Genomic DNA, 23,712 nt, shown 5'->3' with positions numbered 1-23,712 from the left:
GCAGGGCACCTGGCCGGCGTTGGTGAAACACCCTCCACCTTCCTCCTTGGTCACAGAGGAGTTCAACCCCCGACGATCGGGTCACTCCTCGGTGCCTGCCGATAAAGAGGGCAAGAAGCTTGATGCCATGGGCAGGCGCCAATACATCGTCGCTTCGCTGGGTCTGAGGATTGCCAACTACCAGACCATCATGGCAGGGTACCAGCTGTACCTCTGGGAGAAGTTGGCATCCTATACCCGGGACCTCCCTCCTGAGCAGAAGGCTGTGGTGTCCCTGCTACAGACGGAGGCTGTGAGGCTGTCTAAGCAGCAGATGAACGCTGGGAGCCACGCTGCTGACACTGCTGCTAGAGGGATGGCGTCGGCGGTGGTCCTCAGGCGCCACTCCTGGTTGCGGTCTACGGCCCTGTCCCAGGAGGTGCGTTCCAGGGTGGAGAGCATGCCCTTTGAAGGGGACTCGCTGTTCTCCAAATCGACCGACGAGACCCTGAAAAAGAAAAAAGAGGACAGGCAGACGGCGCGGTCCTTGGGTCTGGCTCCAGCGGACAAGCCCTCCTCCAGGTCACGGTACGCTCCCCGGTCCGGCCCTTACCACTACCAGGGCAGATACCAACAGCAGCGGCCGGGCTATCATCAGTATCCTGCCTACCAGCAGCGGCCCTACCCTCCCGCACAACAGCAGAGGAGGCGTCGGCCCTTCAAACCTCGTCAGGCACAGCAACCGGCCCTGCAGAAAGAACAGCAGGGCGCCGGGAGGCAGTACTGACAGGTCACGCCAGCCGTATCCCTGAACTTTTCGGACAGACTTAGTCCACTCCTCTCTGAGTGGGAGTCAATAACATCTGACTCATGGGTCTTAACTATTGTTGAACTGGGGTACGGGCTGGAGTTTGTTGAGCTGCCTAGATGCAGTTCACCCCTGACAGCTGTCAATAACACTATGGCCGAGCTGGATGCGGAGATCGTGTCGCTCTTGGCCAAGGGTGCTGTGGAGGAATTGCCCTATGACGACTCTGTAAAGGGTTTCTTCTCTAGGTTCTTCCTGGTCCCTAAGAAGGATGGGGGCTTACGTCCCATCTTAGATCTGAGGGGCCTTAATGCCTTCCTCAAGGTGACCAAATTCAAAATGGTAACGTTGGCGGCTGTGATCGCCTTGCTGAAACAGGGGGATTGGTTTGCGGTTCTTGACTTAAAAGACGCATACTTTCACGTGGGCATACGGAAGGAGCACAGGAAATACCTGAGCTTTGTTTACCGGCAAAGGGTTTTCCGGTATAAGGTGCTCCCCTTTGGCCTGTCCACTGCCCCACGAGTGTTCACTAAATGTGTGGCCCCTGTGGTTTCCTTCCTACGGGAAGAAGGTTGTACTATCTTTCCGTACCTCGATGACTGGCTCATCGTGGCTGACTCAGAGTCTAGGCTGGTGCAGGACATTGGCTTGGTACTTAGCACGTGCCAACGCCTGGGGCTCCTGGTGAACTTGGAGAAATCCAAACTGGTGCCCAACTGCAAGGTGTCCTACATTGGTGCACTTTTGGACTCTGTGGAGGGTAAGGCCCTGCTCCCCTTGGAGAGGGCTCGGTCCCTAAGGGGTCTAGTGTCCATGTTTAAAAGGAACCGGTTCCAGTCTGTGCGCGCTATCCAGTGCTTACTAGGGCATATGGCAGCGGCCACCTCTGTGGTGCCTTTCGCTAGGCTGCGTATGCGCCCTCTCCAGAACTGGTTTGTGCGGAGGTACGATGCTCTACTGCACCCTCCGTCCCTCAAATTCTCTATCCCGAGGGTCATCCTCTCCTCCTTGGACTGGTGGCTGTCTGATGACAACTTGTTTAGAGGGACCCCTTTTGGGTATCAACACCATGACATCACGGTTACCACTGATGCCTCTCTGATGGGATGGGGTGCTTACTGTGGTGATGTGGCTGTGCAAGATGTCTGGTCTGACAGGGAAAAGACCCTCCATATCAATGTGCTTGAACTAAGGGCCATTCGTTTCGCACTTGTGTCTCTTACAGCACTGCTGAGAAATCGTCATGTCTTGGTGCAGACGGACAACACGACTGCCATGTACTACGTGAATCAGCAGGGGGGCACAGTGTCCATGGCCCTGTGCCGGGAAGCCACACTCACTTGGCAGTGGGCTATCAAGAACGGCGTGTCGCTCCGTGCTATACACGTGGCTGGGTCAGACAATGCCCGGGCAGATGCCCTCAGCAGGGTCCCTTTACTGGAACACGAGTGGGAACTGAACGTAGAGTGCGTTGGGCCGATCTTCCAGATGTGGGGTCATCCAGTGATAGATGTGTTCGCCACTGCGGCGACCACCAAGGCCCACACGTTCTGTTCCAGGGCAGGGAGCGACCCCCTCTCTATTGGGGATGCCTTCCAGTTTACGTGGACGCAGGGCTTGCACTACATGTTTCCTCCGTTCCCCTTGATTCCCAGGGTCCTGTGCAAGATAGAGGAGGACGGGACGGACTGCATCCTAGTGGCCCCCTTCTGGCCACGGCAGGTTTGGTTCCCGAAGCTCCTGCGGATGTCCAAACGGACGTATGTGAGTCTGCCTCCTCGGCAAGACCTTCTCCTAAACGGGAGCCTAGTCCACCACGATCCCAAGCAGCTGCACCTAACGGCTTGGCGGATCGTTCCTCCCCGATAGGCTTTACTGACGAGGTACAGAGGGTCCTCCTGAATGCTCGTCGGCCATCCACTAGGCGCGCTTATGCGGCCAAGTGGCGCAGGTTTGAGCTCTGGGCACTTGCCAGAGGGGTGGTGCCTGACAGCAGTCCCTTGGGGGTTGTATTCGAGTATTTGTGCCACTTGCGTGGTATGGGCTTGAAGGTTTCCTCCCTCAAGGTCCACCTGGCAGCGATATCAGCTGCTCACACCCGAATTGAGGGTGCTACGGTGTTTTCTCACCCACAATCCCGCCAGTTCCTTAAGGGCATGTACAATCTTTACCCACCTGTGTCTGCGCCAGTGCCTCGGTGGTCACTGTCCTTGGTGCTCTCACAGCTCATGTTGCCTCCATTTGAACCTATGGCTACATGCCCCTTGGATATGCTATCCTACAAGGTAGCATTCTTGGTGGCCGTCACGTCGGCCAGAAGGGTCAGTGAGCTGTCTGCACTGCGGTCTGACCCTCCCTTTCTTGTGTTTCATCCCAACAAGGTGGTCCTGCGTCCCTGCCTTGAGTTCCTGCCCAAGGTGGTGTCCGCCTTCCACCTCTCGCAGGATATCTCACTGCCTGCATTCTTTCCTCAACCCTCCTCTAAGGGGGAAAAGGCCCTCCATACCCTAGACTTGAAGAGGGCCCTAGCCTATTACCTGGATAGGACGAAGGGATTCCGCTCCAGTCCTCACCTGTTTGTATGTTTTGGGGCCAAGGACAAGGGTAACAGGGCTTCCTCACAGACCCTGTCTAGGTGGATTGTGACGGCCATTAGCAAGGCCTATTCCCTGGCAGGGGTGGCTTGCCCGCTTCATGTCAGAGCCCACTCCACGCGGTCCCAAGCATCCTCTTCGGCACTCCTCAGGGGGGTGCCCCTGGTTAACATTTGTAAAGCAGCCACATGGTCCTCTGCAGACACCTTTGTCAGGCATTACGCCGTTGATGTCAATGCGGAGCAGGATGTATCTGTGGCCAAGGCTGTCTTACACTCCCTTTTTTCCTGAAGGAGTTTTGGTATGACTTTCTTGGCGTACCTGCTGGGTACCCTTGAGTGAAAGTGTGTATATATGTACCTGGGGGTGTGTATATATGTAAATATTGAGTATTTATGTGTCCTTTCACATTATTTTTACATAGATGTATATATGCATATCTATTTGTTGTTGATCTTGTTTGCTTAATAAAATTGTGTTGGACTTCACCCCCGCCTTCCTTATTGTGTGAAGCTTGGTGCACTCCCATGTGTGGAGGCACAGAAGAACGAAGATGAAAACAGGGTTAACATACCTGTAACTTATGTTCATCGAGTTCTTCTGTGCTGACACACAACCCTCCCTCCTACCCCGCTGTGAACTCCAATGCACAATACTGTGTTGGCTGTAACGGAAATTGGTGTTTTTAAGGTGTTATGGCTGAAGTGTGTTGGTCAAGCGGCGGCAAGGGAGAACTGAGGGAAGGGGCCGTTGGTCGCTGGAGGATCACGTGACCGTTTGGGCGGGAAAACGGTCGCTGAGGCGCGCGACAAACGGCCCCTTCGGAGCCATGGAAGCTCTAGAAAATTCTCCGGCGGCTGGCCTGCGCCTGCGCAGTCCCCATGTGTGTCAGCACAGAAGAACTCGATGAACATAAGTTACAGGTATGTTAACCCTGTTTTTCCGATATTGGATTATTTATTGAATAATAATGTGGAAATTAATGATAAAGTGAAATAATTGTGTTATTCTTTAGCTTATTTGTAAAGCTATGCTCCTTAGCATGTCAAACGTTTGACTAATTCATTGGAGCAACAATTGGTTATCATTCTTTTTCTATCATACGATATGTATTTTGAGATAGTTCATGTTTTGTGGATCATAACTCTCTCCTATTATGTGTTTACTGTTCTTGTTATGGTTTGTTTGTTATTGTTCATAATTTTTTATGAAAAAAATAATATAGAATTTAATTTAAAAAAAAAAGATGGGTAGCCGTGTTAGTCTGTCTGTAGCAGTAGAAAAGAGCAAGAGTCCAGTAGCACCTGTAAGACTAACAACATTTGTGGTAGGGTAGGAGCTTTCATCACACCTCACTTCTTCAGATACCTTTTTGTGTCACACACACTCACCATAGTTAGTGGGTAAATAGATTGCAGAGGGCTTTTCATTCTGAAGAAGTGAGCTGTGACGCACAAAAGCTCATACCTTGCTACAAATGTTGTTAGTTTGATAGGTGCTACTGGACTCTTTCTCTTTTCTACTGCTAGAAATAAGCTTGGCTTTTTCTGCATGCCTGCATACCCCCCCCCCTTTCCACAGCAGAGACCCTCCCCTACATACGCGCACTCTCTTTCCAGTTCCTGTTCAGCAGGGGATTGCCACAGGGGTCTCTTATCTCGGCCCTGGCCTGGATAGCCCAGGCAAGCCAGATCTCATCAGATCTCGGAAAATTAGCATTGTCGACTTTGCTTAATAATTGGATGGGAGACCTCCAACGAAGACCAGGGTTGCAGAGGCAGGCAATGGCAAACCACCTCTGTTAGTCTCTTGCCCTGAAAACCTCATCAGGGGTTGCCATAAGTCAGCTATGACTTGACAGCACTTCCCACTACCACTCTTACCTGGAGACAAAAAAAAAATCAGAGCCCACAAGGTTTGAGTTCCCCAGTGATGGAAATCAACCTGTTTTGACATAATCTACATCTTTAACCATCTGGCGGCCACTAGTCTTCCTAAACCCAGCTTTGGCTGTTTGTTCCAAACATTTATTTATGCATTTAATCAAATCCCAATAAAAATCAGCCACATGTGCTCCAGAGGGTGCAGATGCACACCTCTGCATGAGTTCTGGGCTCGGAGCATGGAACAGGATGGAATGGCGTGAAACAACCTCTTGCTTTGTGCTTTCCTGGAAATTCTACCAGGAATGTTGCTTTTGGTAAGAAGTTCACAGTGTTGGCTTGTTAAATTTAACCAACATGGTGGTGAATTATTGTATTGCGTGGGAGCTCTAAATGTTGTTATATTGATGCCTATGGAGAAGTTTATACAAAACGGGTTTGGATTTTTTAAAAAATATGCTGGCAAAGCCCATTGGCTATCGGATACATCGTCGTTTGGGTGTTCTCTTTGGCTTTCATCAAAGAGATTCGTAACCGCTTTGCTTTGGATTCCACGCGAGTTATAACAACCTGAAAAATAAATAATAACATACTTTGTAAACTGCTCTAAGTGGGTGTTGAGTTGTCCTGAAGGGTGGTATATAAATCGAATGTTGTTGTTGTTATTCTAAATCCGCACCGTCTCTTCTGCCGTTTGTTCTCCCAAGTCTCAGCATGAATGGCGCGTGACATTTCTCCGCCTTGAGCCTTCTTCTTTTTCCCTCTCTGTGTCTGCAGGTGATTTCCCTCCACCGCCACCCCCTCCGTCAGAAGACTCTGGGAACCTCCCGCCACCGTCTAGCTCCTTCCCTCCTCCACCTCCTCCCGATCAAGCCCTTTTCACCGTTGAGGTAAGAAGACGTGGTTTCTGGTGGGCGTCAAGAGAGGCTGTGGGACCTTTGAAGAAGACAGCTAGTTGTTCATGCATATTAAGTTTCAGTGGTGTGCTTGTTGCTGTACAAAGCTCAGGTCCCTGCATAGATTGTGTAACAATGCAACTCTCAGAAGGGTTACTCCAGTCTAAGCCCATTGATTTCAATGAGCTTAGACTGGAGGAACTCTTCTCAGGATTGCACTGTAAGTCAAGTTTGGGGCAGGAAATGGTTAGGGGCTTGCAAAGGAGTAGTAAAAACTGGTATAGCACAGTGGTTAAGTGGTTCGGCTGTGAATCAGCACTGTACTGGTTCAAATCCCACTACTGCCATGAGCTCGGTAGGTGGTCTTGGGTAAGTGGTTGGGTTGCGAATCAGCACTCTGCTGGTTCAAATTCCTCTACTGCCATGAACTCAGTAGGTGGCCTTGATTAAGTGGTTGGGATGCGAAGCACTCTGCTGGTTTGCTACTGCCGTGAGCCTTGGGTAAGCCATTCCTCTCAGTGCCAACTCCCCAGCTGTATTGTAGGGATAATAATAACACTAACTTGTTTGCCGCTCTGGGTGGGGCACTAATCTGTCTAGAAAAGTGGTATATAAGCACTGTTGTTATTAGTATTAAAAACACAGGTCCAGTTTGATGCATTTTTCTCAATAATGATTGCTGTAGCGCTTGAATAAGAATAGTTTAGGTTGGTAGCTGTCTTTGTTTGCAGTAGAACAGCAGGATTTGGGACCAGTTGCACCTGAGATAAATCTTGTTGGTCTCTAAGGTGCCACTGGCCTCAAATCCTGTCTCAGTGTGAGATTGCATAATTTGCACACGGGGGTCCTCGAATCAATCTTGTTTATTTATATATTTTGTTTCAAATTTATTTTCCGCCCTCCCCGCGAGCAGGCTCAGGGCAGATAACAACATATTAAAAAAACAATTAAAAATTCATGTTCATTAAAAACAACACATTTAAAACAGGATGGTTTAAAAATCTTCAACAGCTCCCGTTAAATAAGTTCATAAAGCAGGTGCCAAGAGAGACGTTTTTCTGCCTGAGAACTTGAGGAAAGTATGGTCTGTAACACGCATCTCCAAGATCTCATGACGTGAGGCTTCAAAATTTCTCCCCATCCAAATTTTCCTTGTAATAAAAAAAATTGTGTTTAAGAACCGAATACAGTAGTATCAAACAAAAATAAAATAATAGTCTTAGGGAAATTAAGTAGTAATTACAAAGAAAACCTACAAATGGGAAACCAAAGGGAAAATAGGGGGCGGGGGGGCGGAATAAAGGGCATGAGGTCACAGTTTTGAAAGGATAACATCAACTAGTTGCTTACATTATAAATCTGCAATATAATAAGACTTCTTATCAGTTTGGAGCTCTTTGATGAATTAGGTTTGTGCTTGGGATAAAGCAGGAAGGGGAGTCATCTTATGATAAAACTGTATGTAAAGTGTCTTTGACCTGGATAGCCCAGGTGAGCCTGATCTTGTCAGATCTCAGAAGCTAAGCAGGGTCGACCTTGTTTGGTAATTGGATGGGAGACCTCCAACGAAGACCAGGGTTGCAGAGGCAGGCAATGGCAAACCACCTCTGTTAGTCTCTTGCCATGGAAACCCCACCAGGGGTCGCCCTAAGTCAGCTATGACTTGAGGGCACTCTCCACCACAAAGTATGTAAGGCAAAATATACCTTAAGGACCAGTTATCCCCTTACGGACCTACCAGCCATTACAATAATCTTCAGTGGCCCTTTTTTGGGTGCTCCCATCCTCTTAACTGAGATGGCCTTCATGGCCATAGCAGCCAAATTATGGAGTTCCCCTACCAGGGAGATTTGTCTGTTGTCACCTTCTGCCATTTTTTCCAGCAGGTGCTCACCTTTACATGGCATTCTCTCACTGACCTTGACCGGTTCCAGATGGCTTACCTGAAGCCACTCCATGCCGCAATGTTGTGGATCGTCCCGGGGAAAACGCGAAATATCGTGTTTTCTTGCGCGAGTTTTGCGCAACGTCGCGCAAAACTCGCATGAGAAAACGCGATATTTCGCGTTTTCCCCGGGACGATCTAAAACATTGCGGCATGGAGTGGCTTCAGGTAAGCCATCTGGAAACGGCCCTTCTTGTTTATGTGTTTTGTTTAATAGTCTATGTATTTTGTTATTTTTTATTATTTTTATATTTTGTATTTTTTTTTATTCTTTTAATTGTTTTGCTTATTCACCACCTTGGGAACCCTGAGTTGGGTGGAAAGGTGGCACTAAAATGTTTTAAATAAATAACAGCAATTGGTTGGGCCAGCTTAAGTAACCGTATCTAATGTTCTGTTACCCCAAATATCCCAAATGCAGGGAGTCCGTGCATTCCCATCCATATAGCTGATCTCCAAGGGCTATGTCCTGATTGTGTAGTGCCTTGAATATGGTAATGATCCTTCCAAACTTTGTTCAGATTGCTTTGTTGAGAGCCAGTTTGGTGTAGTGGTTAAGAGTGCGGGACTCTAATATGGAGAGCTGGGTTTGATTCCCCACTCCTCTGCTTGAAGCCAGCTAGGTAACCTTGGGCTGGTCATGGCTCTCTGGAGCTCTCTCACCCCACCCCTCACAGGGTGTTTTGTTGTGGGGATAATGATGGCATACTTTGTAAACTGCTCTGAGTGGGCATTAAGTTGTCCTGAAGGGTGGTATATATATATATATATCAAATGTTATTATTCCCTGGAGGACACTCCGATCAGGAGATAAACAGCTGTTGGTGGTCCCTGGCCCCAAGGAGGCCCACTTAGCCTCGACCAGAGCCAGGGCCTTTTCAGTCCTGGCTCCCACCTGGTGGAACACTCTGTCTAAAGAGATCAGGGCCCAGCTCTGAGACCAGGACCCGGCAAGACCTACTATCTTTTCACCAGGCCTGTAGGACAGAGATGTTCTGCCAGGCACATGACTGAGCTCTGAAACAACAAGGGGTGTATAAAATCTAACCCTCCCTGCGAAGGCTGTCTGTCCACCATCCTGTTTTAGTTTGTAAGACTGACTGTATAACTAGAAATACGTTTTTATTTTAATGATGTTTTTAAATGTTTTATGGACATGGAATTTTATTGTATTTTAATGGGTTGTGATCCGCGGTGAGCCCAGTCACGGGAAGGGCGGAATAGAAATGTGAAATAAAATAAAACAAAACAAACAAATAAATAAAGCTACAGGAATCCATTCATCCCCTCAAAGGGGAAAAGCAAGGAAGTCCAGGCTGTTACAATCTTATTCCTCACCACGGCTGCCCCCATATTTGCCTTCTGAAATTCGGAACTGAGTTTGGGCAAATTTGCAGGGAATGTGGTCTTGCACTCTTACCTGAACTGTGCACGAGAGCACAGTTTTGCCTTGCAACATGAGAAAATCCTTCTCCTTTGTAAAGGCACAGCGGGCTCCAGCAGTAATCCACTTGGAAAAACAGCCCTCTTTTAAGCAGGTAGGTAAGTTCTGTTCAGCGGACAAAACTGTTTCTTGGAGGTTTTAGAAAACATAATGAGAAAGATTAAGAGAGAAATTGGGATGATTGGGAACCCCCGAGTTAGGTTTAATGTACTTCTAGCCCATTTTACTCACCCAGCACTGTTTCAAGGGCATGGCGGATGGACTTTGACAAATAAAACGAGGGCCTGAATGAAAATCTCCTCTGCTTTCTTGGCTTGAGTTCAGTTCAAAGGCTTAGAGAAACGAGACCCCAAATGGATCTGGTAGATGCCAAAAGAGAAAAAGAGTGGTCAGGGAAAGTCTTTTTCTTACTGAGGTTTAATTTTGGGGGGAGGGGGGGCACCAGCATTTTAATCCGAGCCAAGAATTCACACTCCAGAACACGTTTTTTTGCAGGGGAGCTGCTCGTTGGCTTTGCTCTCGCTGAGATTTTAAAGGCACCCCACTTTGGGTGGGGACTGAATTGCCTTGGTAGAACGTGAACCTTGCTGCAGAGGGAGTTTTCCATCTTCTACCGATGGCCCTGTGTGGCCGGGTATATGGCCAGGAGGCCAAACTGTGTAGTACAAAGCCCTGGGTCCAAATTTCTTTTGGCCGCAGTCTCTGTGTTTAGGCAAGTTCCTTTCCCTTTGCCCTCCAACGGCAGATTCCAGAGAGTAATACTGGCCTACCTTGCAGGGGTTTTGTGAGGATTTGGGTAAGATGGCGAGTGTGAAACATTTTGAACGATTGGAAGTGCTACAAACATTCTCCGCATTGCTGCCAGAGATCTGAGATCTGCTAATGGGGCCTTTCTCCAAGTGTTTTCACCCACTGGTGTGGAGTGTGTGGCTAGTGTGGAAAAGGTTTTGTCTGTTGTGGTTCCTCGCTTTGGAACTCCTCCTTAGAGAGAGTGAGCAGGAATAATTTCTGTTGGCAGTTAGACATCCAGATAAATCCATCCTTTTTTATCTCGGCTGTCATTAGTTTATTGTCTGTACCGCACTGTTAGATGTTTTACACTGCTCTTGTAAAGATTTTATGCCACTGCTGAATAGTTTACTGCAGTGGGTCTTTCTTTCTTTCTTTCTTTCTTTCTTTCTTTCTTTCTTTCTTTCTTTCTTTCTTTCTTTCTTTCTTTCTTTCTTTCTTTCTTTCTTTCTTTCTTTCTAAAGACGGAGGTCCTGCACTTGAGCCGTGGGTGTGTAGGTTCAGGACTACGACTCCCAACCCTCAATGGGTCGCTGCTTGGGCCAGTTCCGAAGGTTAGGAGCCTGGGGGTGATCCTGAATGCCTCCCTGAAAAAGGAGGCGCAGGTCGCAGCGCTTGCTAGGTCCTCTTTTTTTTCACCTATGACGGACCAGGCAGATTGTCCCCTTCCTCTCAACCCGCGACTTAACTGCAGTGATCCAGGCAACGGTCACCTCTAGACTGCTGTCACTCGCCCTACGTGGGGCTTCCCTTGAGTCTGATCTGGAGATTGCAGCTGGTTCAAACTGCAGCAGTGTGTGTTATTGTGGGAGTGTCAAGTGGAACACATATGACACCTATACTGTGCCAGCTGCATTGGCTGCCAGTGGAGTACCGAATCAGATTCAAGGTTTTGGTACTAACCTATAAAGCCGTATGCGGACTGGGACCAGCGTATCTGCAAGGCCGCCTCTCCCCATATGTACCCCAGAGGATGCTTCAATCAGGAGATAAACAACTATTGACAGTCCCTGGCCCCAGGGAGGCCCACCTGGCCTCGACCAAAGCCAGGGCTTTTTCAGTCCTGGCTCCAACCTAGTGGAACTCTCTATCTGTTGAGACCAGGGCCTGGCAGGAAGTACTATCCACTGGGCCTATAAGACAGAGATGTTCCACCAGGCACATGGTTGAGGCTGGGCTAGGCCTCCACTGGCCTGGAAAGAGTAGAAGATCTGAGCCCTCCCCATCAGAGTCGTCCACCACCTGGCTGCTGTCTGACGTATTAGCCATTACATTGAAATTTTAAAACTGTTTTATTGCTTTTATGATGTAAATTGTATGAAATGTTTTTATTTGATGTAATCCACCCTGAGCCCTTCCTTCCTTCCTTCCTTCCTTCCTTCCTTCCTTCCTTCCTTCCTTCCTTCCTTCCTTCCTTCCTTCCTTTCTTTCTTTCTTTTTCTTTCTTTCTTTCTTTCTTTCTTTCTTTCTTTCTTTCTTTCTTTCTTTCTTTCTTTCTTTCTTTCTTTCTTTCTTTCTTTCTTTTCTTTTCTTTTCTTTTCTTTTCTTTCTTTCTAGCAGGGCCCTCTTCATTACATGCTAAACGGTTCAAGGCTTCCCTGCAAAGAAACTCCACACAGAATTCTAACACCTCGACATACATTAGGACACTCACATCTGTTAGCACTGAACAAGCCTACATTCCTATTTCCATGTGCCTGAATAGAAGCACCAGGCTACATTTCATGGCCTTTGTAAACATTATGTGCAGAGACAGCCTCAAATTTGCTGTCAGGTCTCTCCCTTCCTGCTGGCTTCACAATATTAATTATGTTGTTTATAGTCCATCTTTGTCACTGAGACTCAAGGCGGATTACGGTAGGGCTCCCAGGATGCCTGCTACGGTAAAACCATAGATTTTCAGGCAATTCCTAGAGCCACCCACATCACTTCTGGGTTTTCTTAAAAATGACATTGTGACATTGCTGGAGTTTCACACCCCTCATGTCCCACCCTTAACTTTCCCACTGGTTAAACCTTGCTTTTAGGAGACCTGCAGCTCGTTTTTGAGTCCCACCGTTTGAAAAACACTTCTTTATTGTTATTGCAAAGCATAGCATCCAGACAAGAATAAAAGAACATGAAAGACACTGCAGACTTGGACAACCTGAAAAATCAGCAGTGGCTGAACATAGCCTAGCGCAAACAGGGCACAGTATCTTATTCCAGGACACCAAAATACTGGACAACACTTCCAACTACTTTGTCAGACTGCACAGGGAAGCCATTGAAATTCACAAGCATAAGCAAAACTTCAACAGGAAAGAAGAAACCTTAAGAATGAACAGAACATGGTTTCCAGTTCTGAAAAACACCAGGCTAACAAAACACTCTATACTCAACAATAGCCCTGCAGAGAAGATTAACACATCAAGCCCCAATCCATATGCAAAAGAACCTCCTCAGGATACAGTGAAGCCTCCCGCCATTAGCATTCCACACCCTGGGAAACTCTTACAGGATGACTCAGCTCAACCCCACCCCTCCTGAGTAGATACAAATGACCTGCCAACATCTTTTCCACCCTGTGACACTGAGAGATCTCTGTCTTTTGGTGCTACACCTCTGAAGATGCCAGCCACAGCTGCTGGCAAAACGTCAGGAACCACAATGCCAAGACCACGGCAATACAGCCCGGAAAACCCACAACAACCATCACTATACATATATACATATATACATATATACATATATACATATATATATATATATATATATACACACAATATATTGTGTATGTGTGTGTGTGTGTGTATATATATATTAAAAAGCCATGAAAAATATGTGATCAGATATAAGCCACATACAACTATCCATAAAATGGAAACAGACTGTTAAGAAGCTGGTAAGATAACACCCCTCATTAAAAGCTTGGGTACACAGATGTGTTTTGGCCTGGGGCCTAAGAGAAAGTAAAGTAGGCGCATGGCAGGTCTAAAGGGGGAGGGTGTTCCAAAGATGAGGTGCCACCGCAGAAAATGCCCTGTCTCTAGTTGCCCACCCACTTCACCTCTGAAGGCAGGGGCACAGCAAGCAGAGTCTGGGAGGCAGATCTTACCTGGAGGGCTGGATAGTATAGGAGGAGACGTGTAAATGTACATAGAAGGTTGTTTTAATTCCTATACATCACTGTGAGACCTTTCAAAAGTGAGAACAGATATTCTAACAAAAGAATTCTCAGGCAGCATTCATATAGCAAGTTCTTTTCCAACAAGGCTACTGAGATGGGGGGAGGAATTTACCCACAAGAAATGCCAGTCCCCACATGAGGGTCGCCAGTGTTTAGTTCACAGCTTAGTGTTTAGTGCTTAGTTCTCATGGCCACTTCTTGTGGCCAGGGTAATGTCGATCGCCACCTTGGGGCCAGGTAACAATTTTCCCCAGGCCAGTTTGGCTAGGGAACTTGTTGGTGTTCTGCCATCTTCTGGGCATGGAGCAGGGGTCATCATGTGGGGGAGCTAGTTGTGAATTTTCTGCATTTGGGGGGTTGGACTAGATGATCCTGGAGGTCCCGTCCAATGATTCTGTGATTCTGTCTTGGCTGGCTCATCATTAGACCTATGGGTGGAAATTTGTCGAACAGGTATTCTGGCTTGCTGGCCACGTCCAGCTGCCTCCCAGGCCCGGAACCTCCCCGCTCCTTTCTCCTCCGATTGTTCAGCATGCCACAATGCCATCCGGGACTGTTAATTCTATTTAATGGCTAATTAAACGTTAATTCGTGCTGCATTTGGGAGAGAATTAAGGTCGGCGGGGGTGGGAGCAAGCATAGAAACGGGAAGCTCAAACAGTGGCCAGAATTATCAATAATGAGCTCAGAGCTGTAATTTTATTAATTAAGAGGGGGAGAGAAGAGGCTTCTCTGAAGTTACACTCGATCAGCAAGAGTGTTTATTGCCTTGGAGAGATTTAATGGCTCTCTCGATAGGCTTTTATCTCTTTCTTGCTCCCCAAAGAGACTGCAGGGCCCTCTTCACGTGGAGCGGGGGGGGGGGGGGGAGATAGTGACTTGCTCCATTTTCTATTGTATATTCAGCTGAAAACATAGCAAAAAAGAGTTTTGATAGCTCATTTTAATTCCTACGGATGTGGAGCTGCAATTGCAGTCCGGCAGTAACAAGTCGGCTTCACAGAAGCAGCGAAGGGAGAGAACTTTTACAAGGCCTTGTTGGTCTTTCCAAGTAAGCAAGGGGTCATTTTGTGGCTCCTGGTTTATTATAACAACAACAACAACAACAACAACATTTGATTTATATACCTCCCTTCAGGACGACTTAACACGCACTCAGAGCGGTTTACAAAGTATGCTATTATTATCCCTACAACAATAAACACCCTGAAAGATGGGTGGGACTGAAAGAGCTCCTAGAAGCTGTGACTGATCCAAGGTCACCTACCTGGCTTCAAGTGGAGGAGGGGGGAATCAAACCCGGTTCTCCAGATTAGAGTCCCGTGCTCTTAACCACTACGCCAAACTTGTTTAGCCCTACTTGTTCCACACCAGCAAAAGGAAGCCTTGGTTTCTGTCGCCCAACTGGTGGCTCCGTTTGGGGGATGAAGCCATTGGAACACAATAACACCACTGAACATGGAGTTATCAGAATAAAAGTTGGGTGATACTGCTATTAAACCTCCTCAACTCCAACTTTTGTTTAATGGAGTTATCATGCTACAAAAGAATATCTAACATCTAACAGTTACCCGATTTGTTAGTTAGCAGTTTGCTAACATCTAGCAGTTAGCTATCCGGGGTAATCAAAAAGAGTCCAGTAGCAGCTTCAAGACTAACCAACTTTATTGTAGCATAAGCTTTCGAGAATCACAGTTCTCTTCATCAGATGCATGCATCTGACAAAGAGATCTGTGATTCTCGAAAGCTTATGCTGCAATAAAGTTGGTTAGTTTTGAAGCTGCTACTGGACTCTTTTTGATTTTGCTACTACAGACTAACACGGCTAACTTCTCTGCATCTATCTGGGATAGAAGCTTGAGAGCTGTCAGGATGATCACAGCTACAGGAAGATTCAAACCTGGGACTTGGCAGCTTCTATTAATGTCATGGCTGACCAACCAATCCTGGCCTGGAGTGACAGTGGTAGAGGAAGGGTACTATCCTGCCTACTCCTAACTGCCTCAAATGCTGGCAGAGAAACAGCCAGAGGCTTTATTAGGGTTTCCAGCTCCCCCAACCCCCCAGGTGGGAGGTCAGAGGACTGGTACCTACCTGATAGCCTTTGCCGTTGAGCGCACACAAAGTGTGCACAATGACATCACTTCCAGGAAGTGATGTCATCACACTGGTCATGTGCCACCCTGGGAGCACATCCCCCTCCCTTACCAGCCAGGTAAGGGGAGGTGAGGATTTGAGGGCGGGAGCGGGAGCGGGGACTAACATCCCTAGGCTTTAATGGGGTGTTTCTATCCAAACCATGGTGCTTCTTGTTTATTGGGATGTGCACAAACTGGAGGTCACAGGAGTGGCCGTTGCTGCCGAGTGCTGGAACCCTCATGCAAATGTCGGCACAGAGACCAGTATTTTAGGGCCTGTTTGTGTGATGTAGCACCCTTTAGGTTGTTAGAGGTGGGTGCCTCCTTAAGCCCTTAACTGCAACTTGAGTTTTATTCTTTCTTTTTTGTTAAATCACAAATCTCTTTTTCTTATCTCCTTTTCGCCCTATTCTCTCTTTCTCTCTCTGTTTCTCAACCTCTAAAAAAGGGGGGAAAGGAACAGTGTCCCCCGGGGCAACCAATTTTAGGCTGGAGCAGTGACCCAGTACTAAATCCCAGGCCACCTGCAGAAGAACAATAAACACATATTCTGCATTTTCATGCGCTGAGAAGGAAGACAGGGAGAGGAAGCGAGTGCTCTTTAAACTGGGGACATGCGCTCTGCTGAGACCTTTCCAAACCATGTCCAAGTCTATCAGATGCGACAGCTCAGGTCTCAGCTAACTGCTGTTGAATGGGATCTAATGGGAATGGATGCCGATCCTGTCGGTTGCTTTGGGCTAGCGTTCGGTCTGAAACATCCCTGAATGAGAAGCAGAGGAGGAGAGCACTTTCTGTTTCTTTCACTTCTTCTTCTTCTTTTAAATAATGGATAGGATTACATAACCCATCACTGGCACGGCCATTTTGAATACTGTTGGAAGTAGACATCCCAATCAACTGTGGAGGAGGGGCTGGCTTGCAAGTCGGGGGCGCGGGGTTGTCTACATCATCCCCGTAAGCCAGCACGCGAAATAAGTATAGGGCATCAGGGTTGCCAGCTTCAGTCTGGGAAATTCCTGGAGATTGGGAAGGGGGCGAACCTGGGGAGAGTGTGGGGTTTAGGGAGTGGCGGGACCTCCGCAGGGTGTAATGCCACTGAGAGCTAAAACTGCAAGAGACGAATCACACAAGGAGGCACACATGAAGGGAGTCGCAGTGTTAGCCGGGAAGCTGAGTTTTAAAAGAAATCGGAAGGCTTTGTCAATTTCCCCTCTCTGCAGAGCCAGGGAGATGGAAGCTCAGAGGGGTTGTTAGTTTCCTCTTCCCTTCCAAGAAGAGCAACGAGGATGACCAGGGGTCTGGAGACTGAGCCCTACGAGGAAAGGCTGAGGGCCTTGGGAATGTTTAGTCTGGAGAAGAGGAGATTGAGGGGGGAACATGATTGCTCTCTTTAAATATTTGAAAGGCTGTCATTTGGAGGAGGGCAAGGAGCTGTTCCAGTTGGCAGCAGAGGGTAGGACACGAAGCAATGGGCTTAAATGACATGTACAAAGGTACCGGCTGTATATTAGGAAGAACTTTTTCACGGTCAGAGTAGTTCAAAAGTGGAATCAGCTGCCTAGGGAGGTGGTGAGCTCCCCCTCACTGGCAGTTTTCAAGAAGAGGCTGGATGGATATTTGTCAGGGATGCTTTAGGCTGATCCTGCACTGGGCAGGGGGTTGGACTAGATGGTCTGTATGGACCCTTCCAACTCTATGATTCTATGAAGGGGAAGTGAAACTGACAAAGTCTTTAGGAGGTGAAGAGGAAATAAACCCTCTGAGGAAGGATCTTTCCTGGCTCTGTAGGGAGAGGAAATTGACAAAGCCTTCCGCTCTGTCTTTTAAAACTCGGCTTCCCGGCAAACATGGCAACTCCCTTCACATGAGCGTCTTTGTGTAATTCGTCTCTTGTAGTTTAGCTCTCAGTTCACCCTCCAAAACTGCCATTTTCTCCAAGGGAACTGATCTCTGTGGTCTGAAGATCAGTTCTAATTCTGGGAGATCTCCAGCCACGACCTGGAGGCTCCAGCCACAGCCTGACAACCCTTTTAGGATCCTTCAGGAAGAGCCTCAGGCACAGAGTAAAGTGATGCACTTGGGAAAGCGGGTGGTGCCAGCTCCCGCGCGGAAGACTTCACACACTTCCAAAAGTACTGAAATCCCATACGTAGAGGAGTCAGATCAAGATGGGTAGCATTGTAGCATTGGAAAAGAGCAAGATTCCAGTAGCACCTCTAAGACTAACAAAATTGGTGGTAGGGTACAAGCTTTCATGAGCCACAGATACCAAAGCTCCTACCCTACCACAAATTGTGTTAGTTTTATAGGTGCTGCTGGACTCTTGCTCTTTTCTACTGCTACAAACTAAGAGGAAATTATACTGTCGAAGGCTTTCACGGCCAGAGAACCGTTGATGTGGATTCTTGGTTGTTGTGGATTTTCTGGGATGGTTGTTGTGGATTATCCGGGATTTGCCAGCCACAGCTGCTGGCGAAACATCAGGAACTACAATGCCAGGATCACGGCGATACAGCCTGGAAAATCCACAGCAACCATAAGAGAGAATTCTCCAGCCTTTTCCCATATGGACGAAAAACTCTCTTCTAAAGAATGAAAACCATCCACAGGTAGCCTGGATAGTGGTTGAGATTGCAGCTGAAATAGGCCTAGATGTCTTTCTGATGTGGTGCCGTGTGTCTTTAAGAGTAATAATGGTAAGGGGCTTGGTCCTCGGCTAGTCGGTGGAAGGACTGGTGGTTGGTGGTGCCTTTGAGGTGTTGGATTTTAGTAGACCAGTATTGTGCTGCTGTCCTATTGAATACATATCTATCCGTCCCCTCCCCACCCACCACTGTTATCTCTGGAGATTCGGAAACCACAGCCAGCTATGTGTGACTTCCTCTCCATACATAGCATGGGTTTTGTGCAAGCTTTTATGCTGGATCAAATCTTGGAATTTTTTTTCCTAAGAAGAAGTTCATCTCATTCCTCTCTTAGGTCAACCCAGGGACCAAGACGCTGGAAGAGAGACGGTCCAGTCTGGATGCAGAAATTGACTCCTTGACCAGTATCCTGGCTGATTTGGAGAGCAGTTCGCCTTATAAGCCACGGACTCAACAGGTAAGAGGGAGAAACTGTGTCTAGTGGGCACTGCGCACAATCCCCTAGCTGTTGTGTTTGCTCTACTACCGAGGGGCATCCTCAGGAGAGCATTTTGGGTGGTCGGGAGGTGTCGAATTAAAAACAGACAAATTGTGCGAGAGGAACGAAGAACATAAGAGAAGCCGTGTTGGATCAGGCCAATGGCCCATCCAGTCCAACACTCTGTGGCACACAGTGGCCAAAAACCAGGTGTCCTCAGGAGGTCTGCCAGTGGGGATGGGACACCAGAAGCCCTCCCACTGATTGCCCCCCCCCCAAACACCAAGAATACAGAGCATCACTGCCCTAGACAGAGAGTGCCATCTATACCTTGTGGCTAATAGCCACTGATGGACCTCTGCTCCATATGTTGATCCAGTCCCCTCTTGAAGCTGTCTGTGCTTGAAACTGCCACCACTTCTGAGGCAGTGAATTCATAGAATCATAGAATCATAGAGTTGGAAGGGGCCATACAGACCGTCTAGTCCAACCCCCTGCCCAGTGCAGGATCGGCCTAAAGCATATCTGACAAGTATTCATCCAGCCTCTTCTTGAAAACTGCCAGTGAGGGGGAGCTCACCACCTCCCTAGGCAGCTGGTTCCACCTTTGAACTACTCTGACCGTGAAAAAGTTTTTCCTAATATCCAGCTGGTACCTTCCTTTTATCCGCAGTGAGACCTGTCCTTATGGAAAATGGGCTTTATGCCCCCCCACATAAACAGCTGCCAAGTTCACCTGCCTATTCTCCCCTGTAGCAGATGTTTGGCTCTGCAGCCACTCCTGTTGTCTATTAAAAGCGAAATCCGTTTGATAAGATCTTAATGCAAATAACACACATGACAAAAATCAACTTCTTACAGAGTTGCTGGAGTGCAAGCAACCTGCAGCATGTTGCGATGCCTCTTGTGTGGTCTTATTGTTATTGTTATTGTTGTGTTTATTTATTGTATTTATTTATTGCATTTATTTGTATGCTGTAATCCACCCTGAGCCCGCTTGTTGTTGTTGTTGTTGTTGTTGTTGTTGTTGCTGCTGCTGTTGTTGTTGCTGTTGTTGTTGTTGTTGTTGTTGTTGTTGTTAAGGGCCTCAGAAAGAGGGGAGGGGATTGTTCCTGTCCCTCAAGTCCAGGTTTGGTTTAGGACACATGAAGCTTCCTTATACTAAAACTAATTGTTGTCTGTCAAGGCTATTGAAGATCTCAGCCAGAGGCCTACCACTACCTCATCCTTTTTAACTGGAGATACTGGGATTTGAACCCAGAACTTTCTGCACCCAAAGGTGATGTGCCACTAAACCATAGCCCCAGCCCCAAGCTAGGAGCTCAGGAGATCTTCTTCCTTGATGCCTCTTATCGGTGATGTGGTTTTAGGGTTGCCAGCCTCCAGGTAGTAGCTGGAGATCTCCCGGAATTACAACTGATCTCCAGGCCACAGAGATCAATTCACTTGGAGAAAAATGGCTACTTTGGGGGGTGGACTCTATGGAATTATGCCATGCCAAGGTCTTTTCCCTCCCCAAGCCCCACTTTCTCCAGGTTTCACCCCCCAGATCTCCAGGAATTTCCCAACTTGGAGCTGGCAACCCTATGTGGTTTCCAGGCAATCACAAGGCCAGAGGAGAGGAGGCTCGGGGGACGCTTCTCCAAATGAGGACTAGGAAAGATGCTGATGTGGGACAGTGCCCAGAGAATTCTGGGAAATTCCCTCTTAAAAGATGCTAGGAAGGATTGCATGGCAGCTAGGAACCATGATCTGGGAGAGCCACTCTACAACAAGGAGAAAAGGGTGGATTTGTTGCTTTGACAGAATGTGGGGCCTGGCTGTTGCTCATTCTAAAAAGGCTCAAACAAGTGGTTCTCAGGCCAGCCCTGAAACCTATATCCTTTGGTATCCATTTCCTCCCCATCATCAATATGCATGAGTTAGTTTAGTCGGTTACTCCACAATGCAATGTAAAACGAACTCTGCATATGCTCAGAGACCCTACCTTCAGATGTTGTGGAAATTGTGGCCTGTATCTGAAAATAAGTGTCAGTCCATGGCAAGTAAATCTCCAAGTTCTCCACAGCAACCACACAGGTGAATTGGTTGAAGTAACTTTTATTAGAGATCTATCAGGTTCAAGGTGCTCAGACAGTGGAATTGGCAGAAGTGACGTATTGACGGAAAGCCTGGTTAGTTATAGATTAATGTCCTGCCCCGAGGTTAGTAGCCCGTTGGAATTCTGGTACAAATGCCAGAGACAAAGAGTATCAGAGTTTAGACTACAACAAGCAACAATAGCAAATTGGGAATGAAATCATCCCTGTTCTCAGAGAAGATGCATTTCTGACTGGCTGCATCTGGCCTCAAGGCCGTTGGCCGCAGAAGTGAAAGTGTTTAACTTCAAAGCCGAGATAACACACTGAACTTCCAAATAACAGGCATTGAAAGGTACTCAGAACTCTGCCTAGTGTCAGAGGACCAACAGGTTGCATATACACATGGCAATAGGTTGCATATAACATACACATGGCATGTAGTGCAGGCAGGCAAGATTTGGTCGAGCACTGCTTTTCTCTTAAGGGACTCACAATCAGATGCCAGCCCTTGTGGCTTTGTGTAAGATGTACACATTCCATAGAAGAAAAAGGAGGGATTCAGTCAACAGGGTGCTGTTTATCCGCCAGGCCCAACTCCCCCCGGGCGGGTTAATGCGCGATGCGCTTTTGACGCTCCAGGCAGCCTCAGAACCATTGCAAGATGTTCTCAGAACAGAACAGTTTCGGTGTGGGTGGAGGATGCTGCTCTCAGACAGTTTTTAAGGGATACCATCTGCAGTTCTTCCCTGCCTCCTTTTTTTTCCTTCTCATTTTTCGGGGGTTATTGATTGCCTTTTGCGGTGCTGGCGGAGAAACGACTGCAGATGCCAGGCCACGTCTGTGCTTTGTGACTACGCAAGAGTAGCAGCAGTGACTTAAGCAGAGGAAACTAAAGCCCATTTGTCTCTCTGTGTCTCTCCCTGTGTGTCTCTCTCTGAGATTGTACAAGACGTCTCCACGCAAGGTTCTGCGTGCGGGGGAGGAATAACACTTCTAATAATTGCCCATAGACTTCTGACTGCTTGTATTTGATTGTGCTATCGGCGAAAAGGAAGGAATGAAGTTTGCCGGCTGAAATGAATTTTGCAGTGGAAACACCACATGTCGCTTTTCCTTTCCTCTCTTCTTTACTACATTTTTGCTTCTCTCTGCTTCAGCGCCCCACCCCCCGCCCCCGTTCGCCTTTTTGTAAGCGAGTGCGAAAAATCCTTCGTAGCACTTCGCAACTCAGTTCCCTTTGTGAATATTGGAAACTTGTGCAGGTTCTATGATGGGAACCAGCCTTTTTAGTGGTGGCCCCTTCCATGTGTGAACCCCCCTTACCAGAGCTCTCCGGAGCAATCTTCTTGGCATCTAATCCGTTTTTTCTGTACTGGGTGAAAAATCTTTTTATTTGCCCAGGCAGTACTCTTAATAGCTATGCAACTCTGTTCTGCATAACTTTTAGAGAAGTGGTCCCTAAGCTTTTTGAAGTGGGAGGGGAGGCATTTCTAAGTTTACCTTTTGAGACCCATCGTTCTAGTGTGGCAGGCGGAGGCTTGCTGTATGCCTGCAGCAGGTTGCGAGGATAGGCTACTGGAAGTGAGAGTTTGGAATGAAGTAGACATGAACTGTTATCAGAACCTCCAAAACCACCTACCACTCAGGGCAAACCAAGCACCTGGGAATAAATGGGCCTGCAGGGAGTGGGGGTAGGTGGGTAACAAAAGCAAACTGCATCGTAATCGCTGCCTGCAGCAATTTTGATAGTATCTCCTACCAGACGGAGTTGCACATCTAGCACTCTGGATCCACACTGGACAAGTGTTGTCCAGGGGTAGAACCTGGTTAGAGAGGAGGCGGAGCCAGTAGCAGAAGCCAAACTCTGCCATTATTCACAAACAAGTCCTTTCTGTGAAGTGTATCTCATTGTTTGTTTTCCAGAAGGTCAGACCAGAACCAATGGGTTGAAATTAAATTAAAAGAATTTTCAGCTAAACACTAGGAAGAACTTCCTGACAGTTGGAGCAGCCCCTCAGTGGAACAGGCTTCCTCGGGAGGTGGTGGGCTGTCCTTCTCGGTTGGTTCTTAAGCAGAGGCTAGATGGCCCTCTGACAGCAATGCTGATTCTGTGAACCTGGGCAGATCATGAGATGGAGGCAGGAAGGGTTACATCAGTGCTTAGTTCTCATGGCCATTCTTACGTGCCCATCTTGGGATCAGATAACAATTTTCCCCAGGCCAGTTTGGCTAGAGATCCTGAGGGTGTTTTGCCATCTTCTGGGCATGGAGCAGGGGTCACTGGGGGTGTGTGTGTGGGGGGGAGGTAGTTGTGAATTTCCTGCATTGTGCAGGGGGTTGGGCTAGATGGCCCTAGAGGCCCCTTCTAACTCTATGATTCAATGATTTTATGATTTAGAATTATGATGCAGTATACGGATGAGTCTGGCGGAAAATCACATTTCTCCCCCTTCCTCTGGGCATTTTCCTTGATTGCCTGGAAATTTTTGCAAAATCCTGAAACCCTGAAACTTTAAGCCAATCCTCTCTCTGGTTCTCTCAGCGAAATGAATGAACAAACAAGATACTCCTGACAGATGGTGCCCTATACTTTGCACAGCCGGAGGGCGGGGGGAAGCAGGGACTGACAAAACTACAATTCCCTGCCAGTTTTGCTACAAGCAGTGAAAGGTTCTACTAGAAGCCTTCATCCACTGATCTTAATAAAGCTAGGAGAAGGTGCTTCTTCAGGTGCTTTGGATCTAAACTCTTTAGGATTTTAAAAGTCAAAGCACCTTGAATTCTGCTCAGTATTAAACCGGAAGGCAGTGATGTTGAAACAATCCCAGTTTACTGCATTCCTCGTATCAGGGATCTC

At 47.6% G+C, this 23,712-nt stretch overlaps 1 protein-coding gene across 2 annotated transcripts in view; it reads left to right on the top strand.

The window, feature by feature from the left end:
- LPP (LIM domain containing preferred translocation partner in lipoma) overlaps nucleotides 1–23,712 on the top strand; it is a 429,725-nt gene that overhangs the window by 251,426 nt on the left and 154,587 nt on the right. For both annotated transcript variants that reach the window (XM_054983496.1, XM_054983497.1), the window contains 2 exons: nucleotides 6,045–6,157; nucleotides 18,631–18,753. In XM_054983496.1, coding sequence (XP_054839471.1) covers nucleotides 6,045–6,157; nucleotides 18,631–18,753 — 236 coding nt within the window. The remainder of the gene's footprint in view (nucleotides 1–6,044; nucleotides 6,158–18,630; nucleotides 18,754–23,712) is intronic.

Source organism: Eublepharis macularius, chromosome 6 (assembly GCF_028583425.1).
Source record: "Eublepharis macularius isolate TG4126 chromosome 6, MPM_Emac_v1.0, whole genome shotgun sequence".
NCBI lineage: Eukaryota > Metazoa > Chordata > Lepidosauria > Squamata > Eublepharidae > Eublepharis > Eublepharis macularius.
Note: the sequence above shows the minus strand (reverse complement) of the source record. Positions and strands in the feature narration are given on the sequence as shown.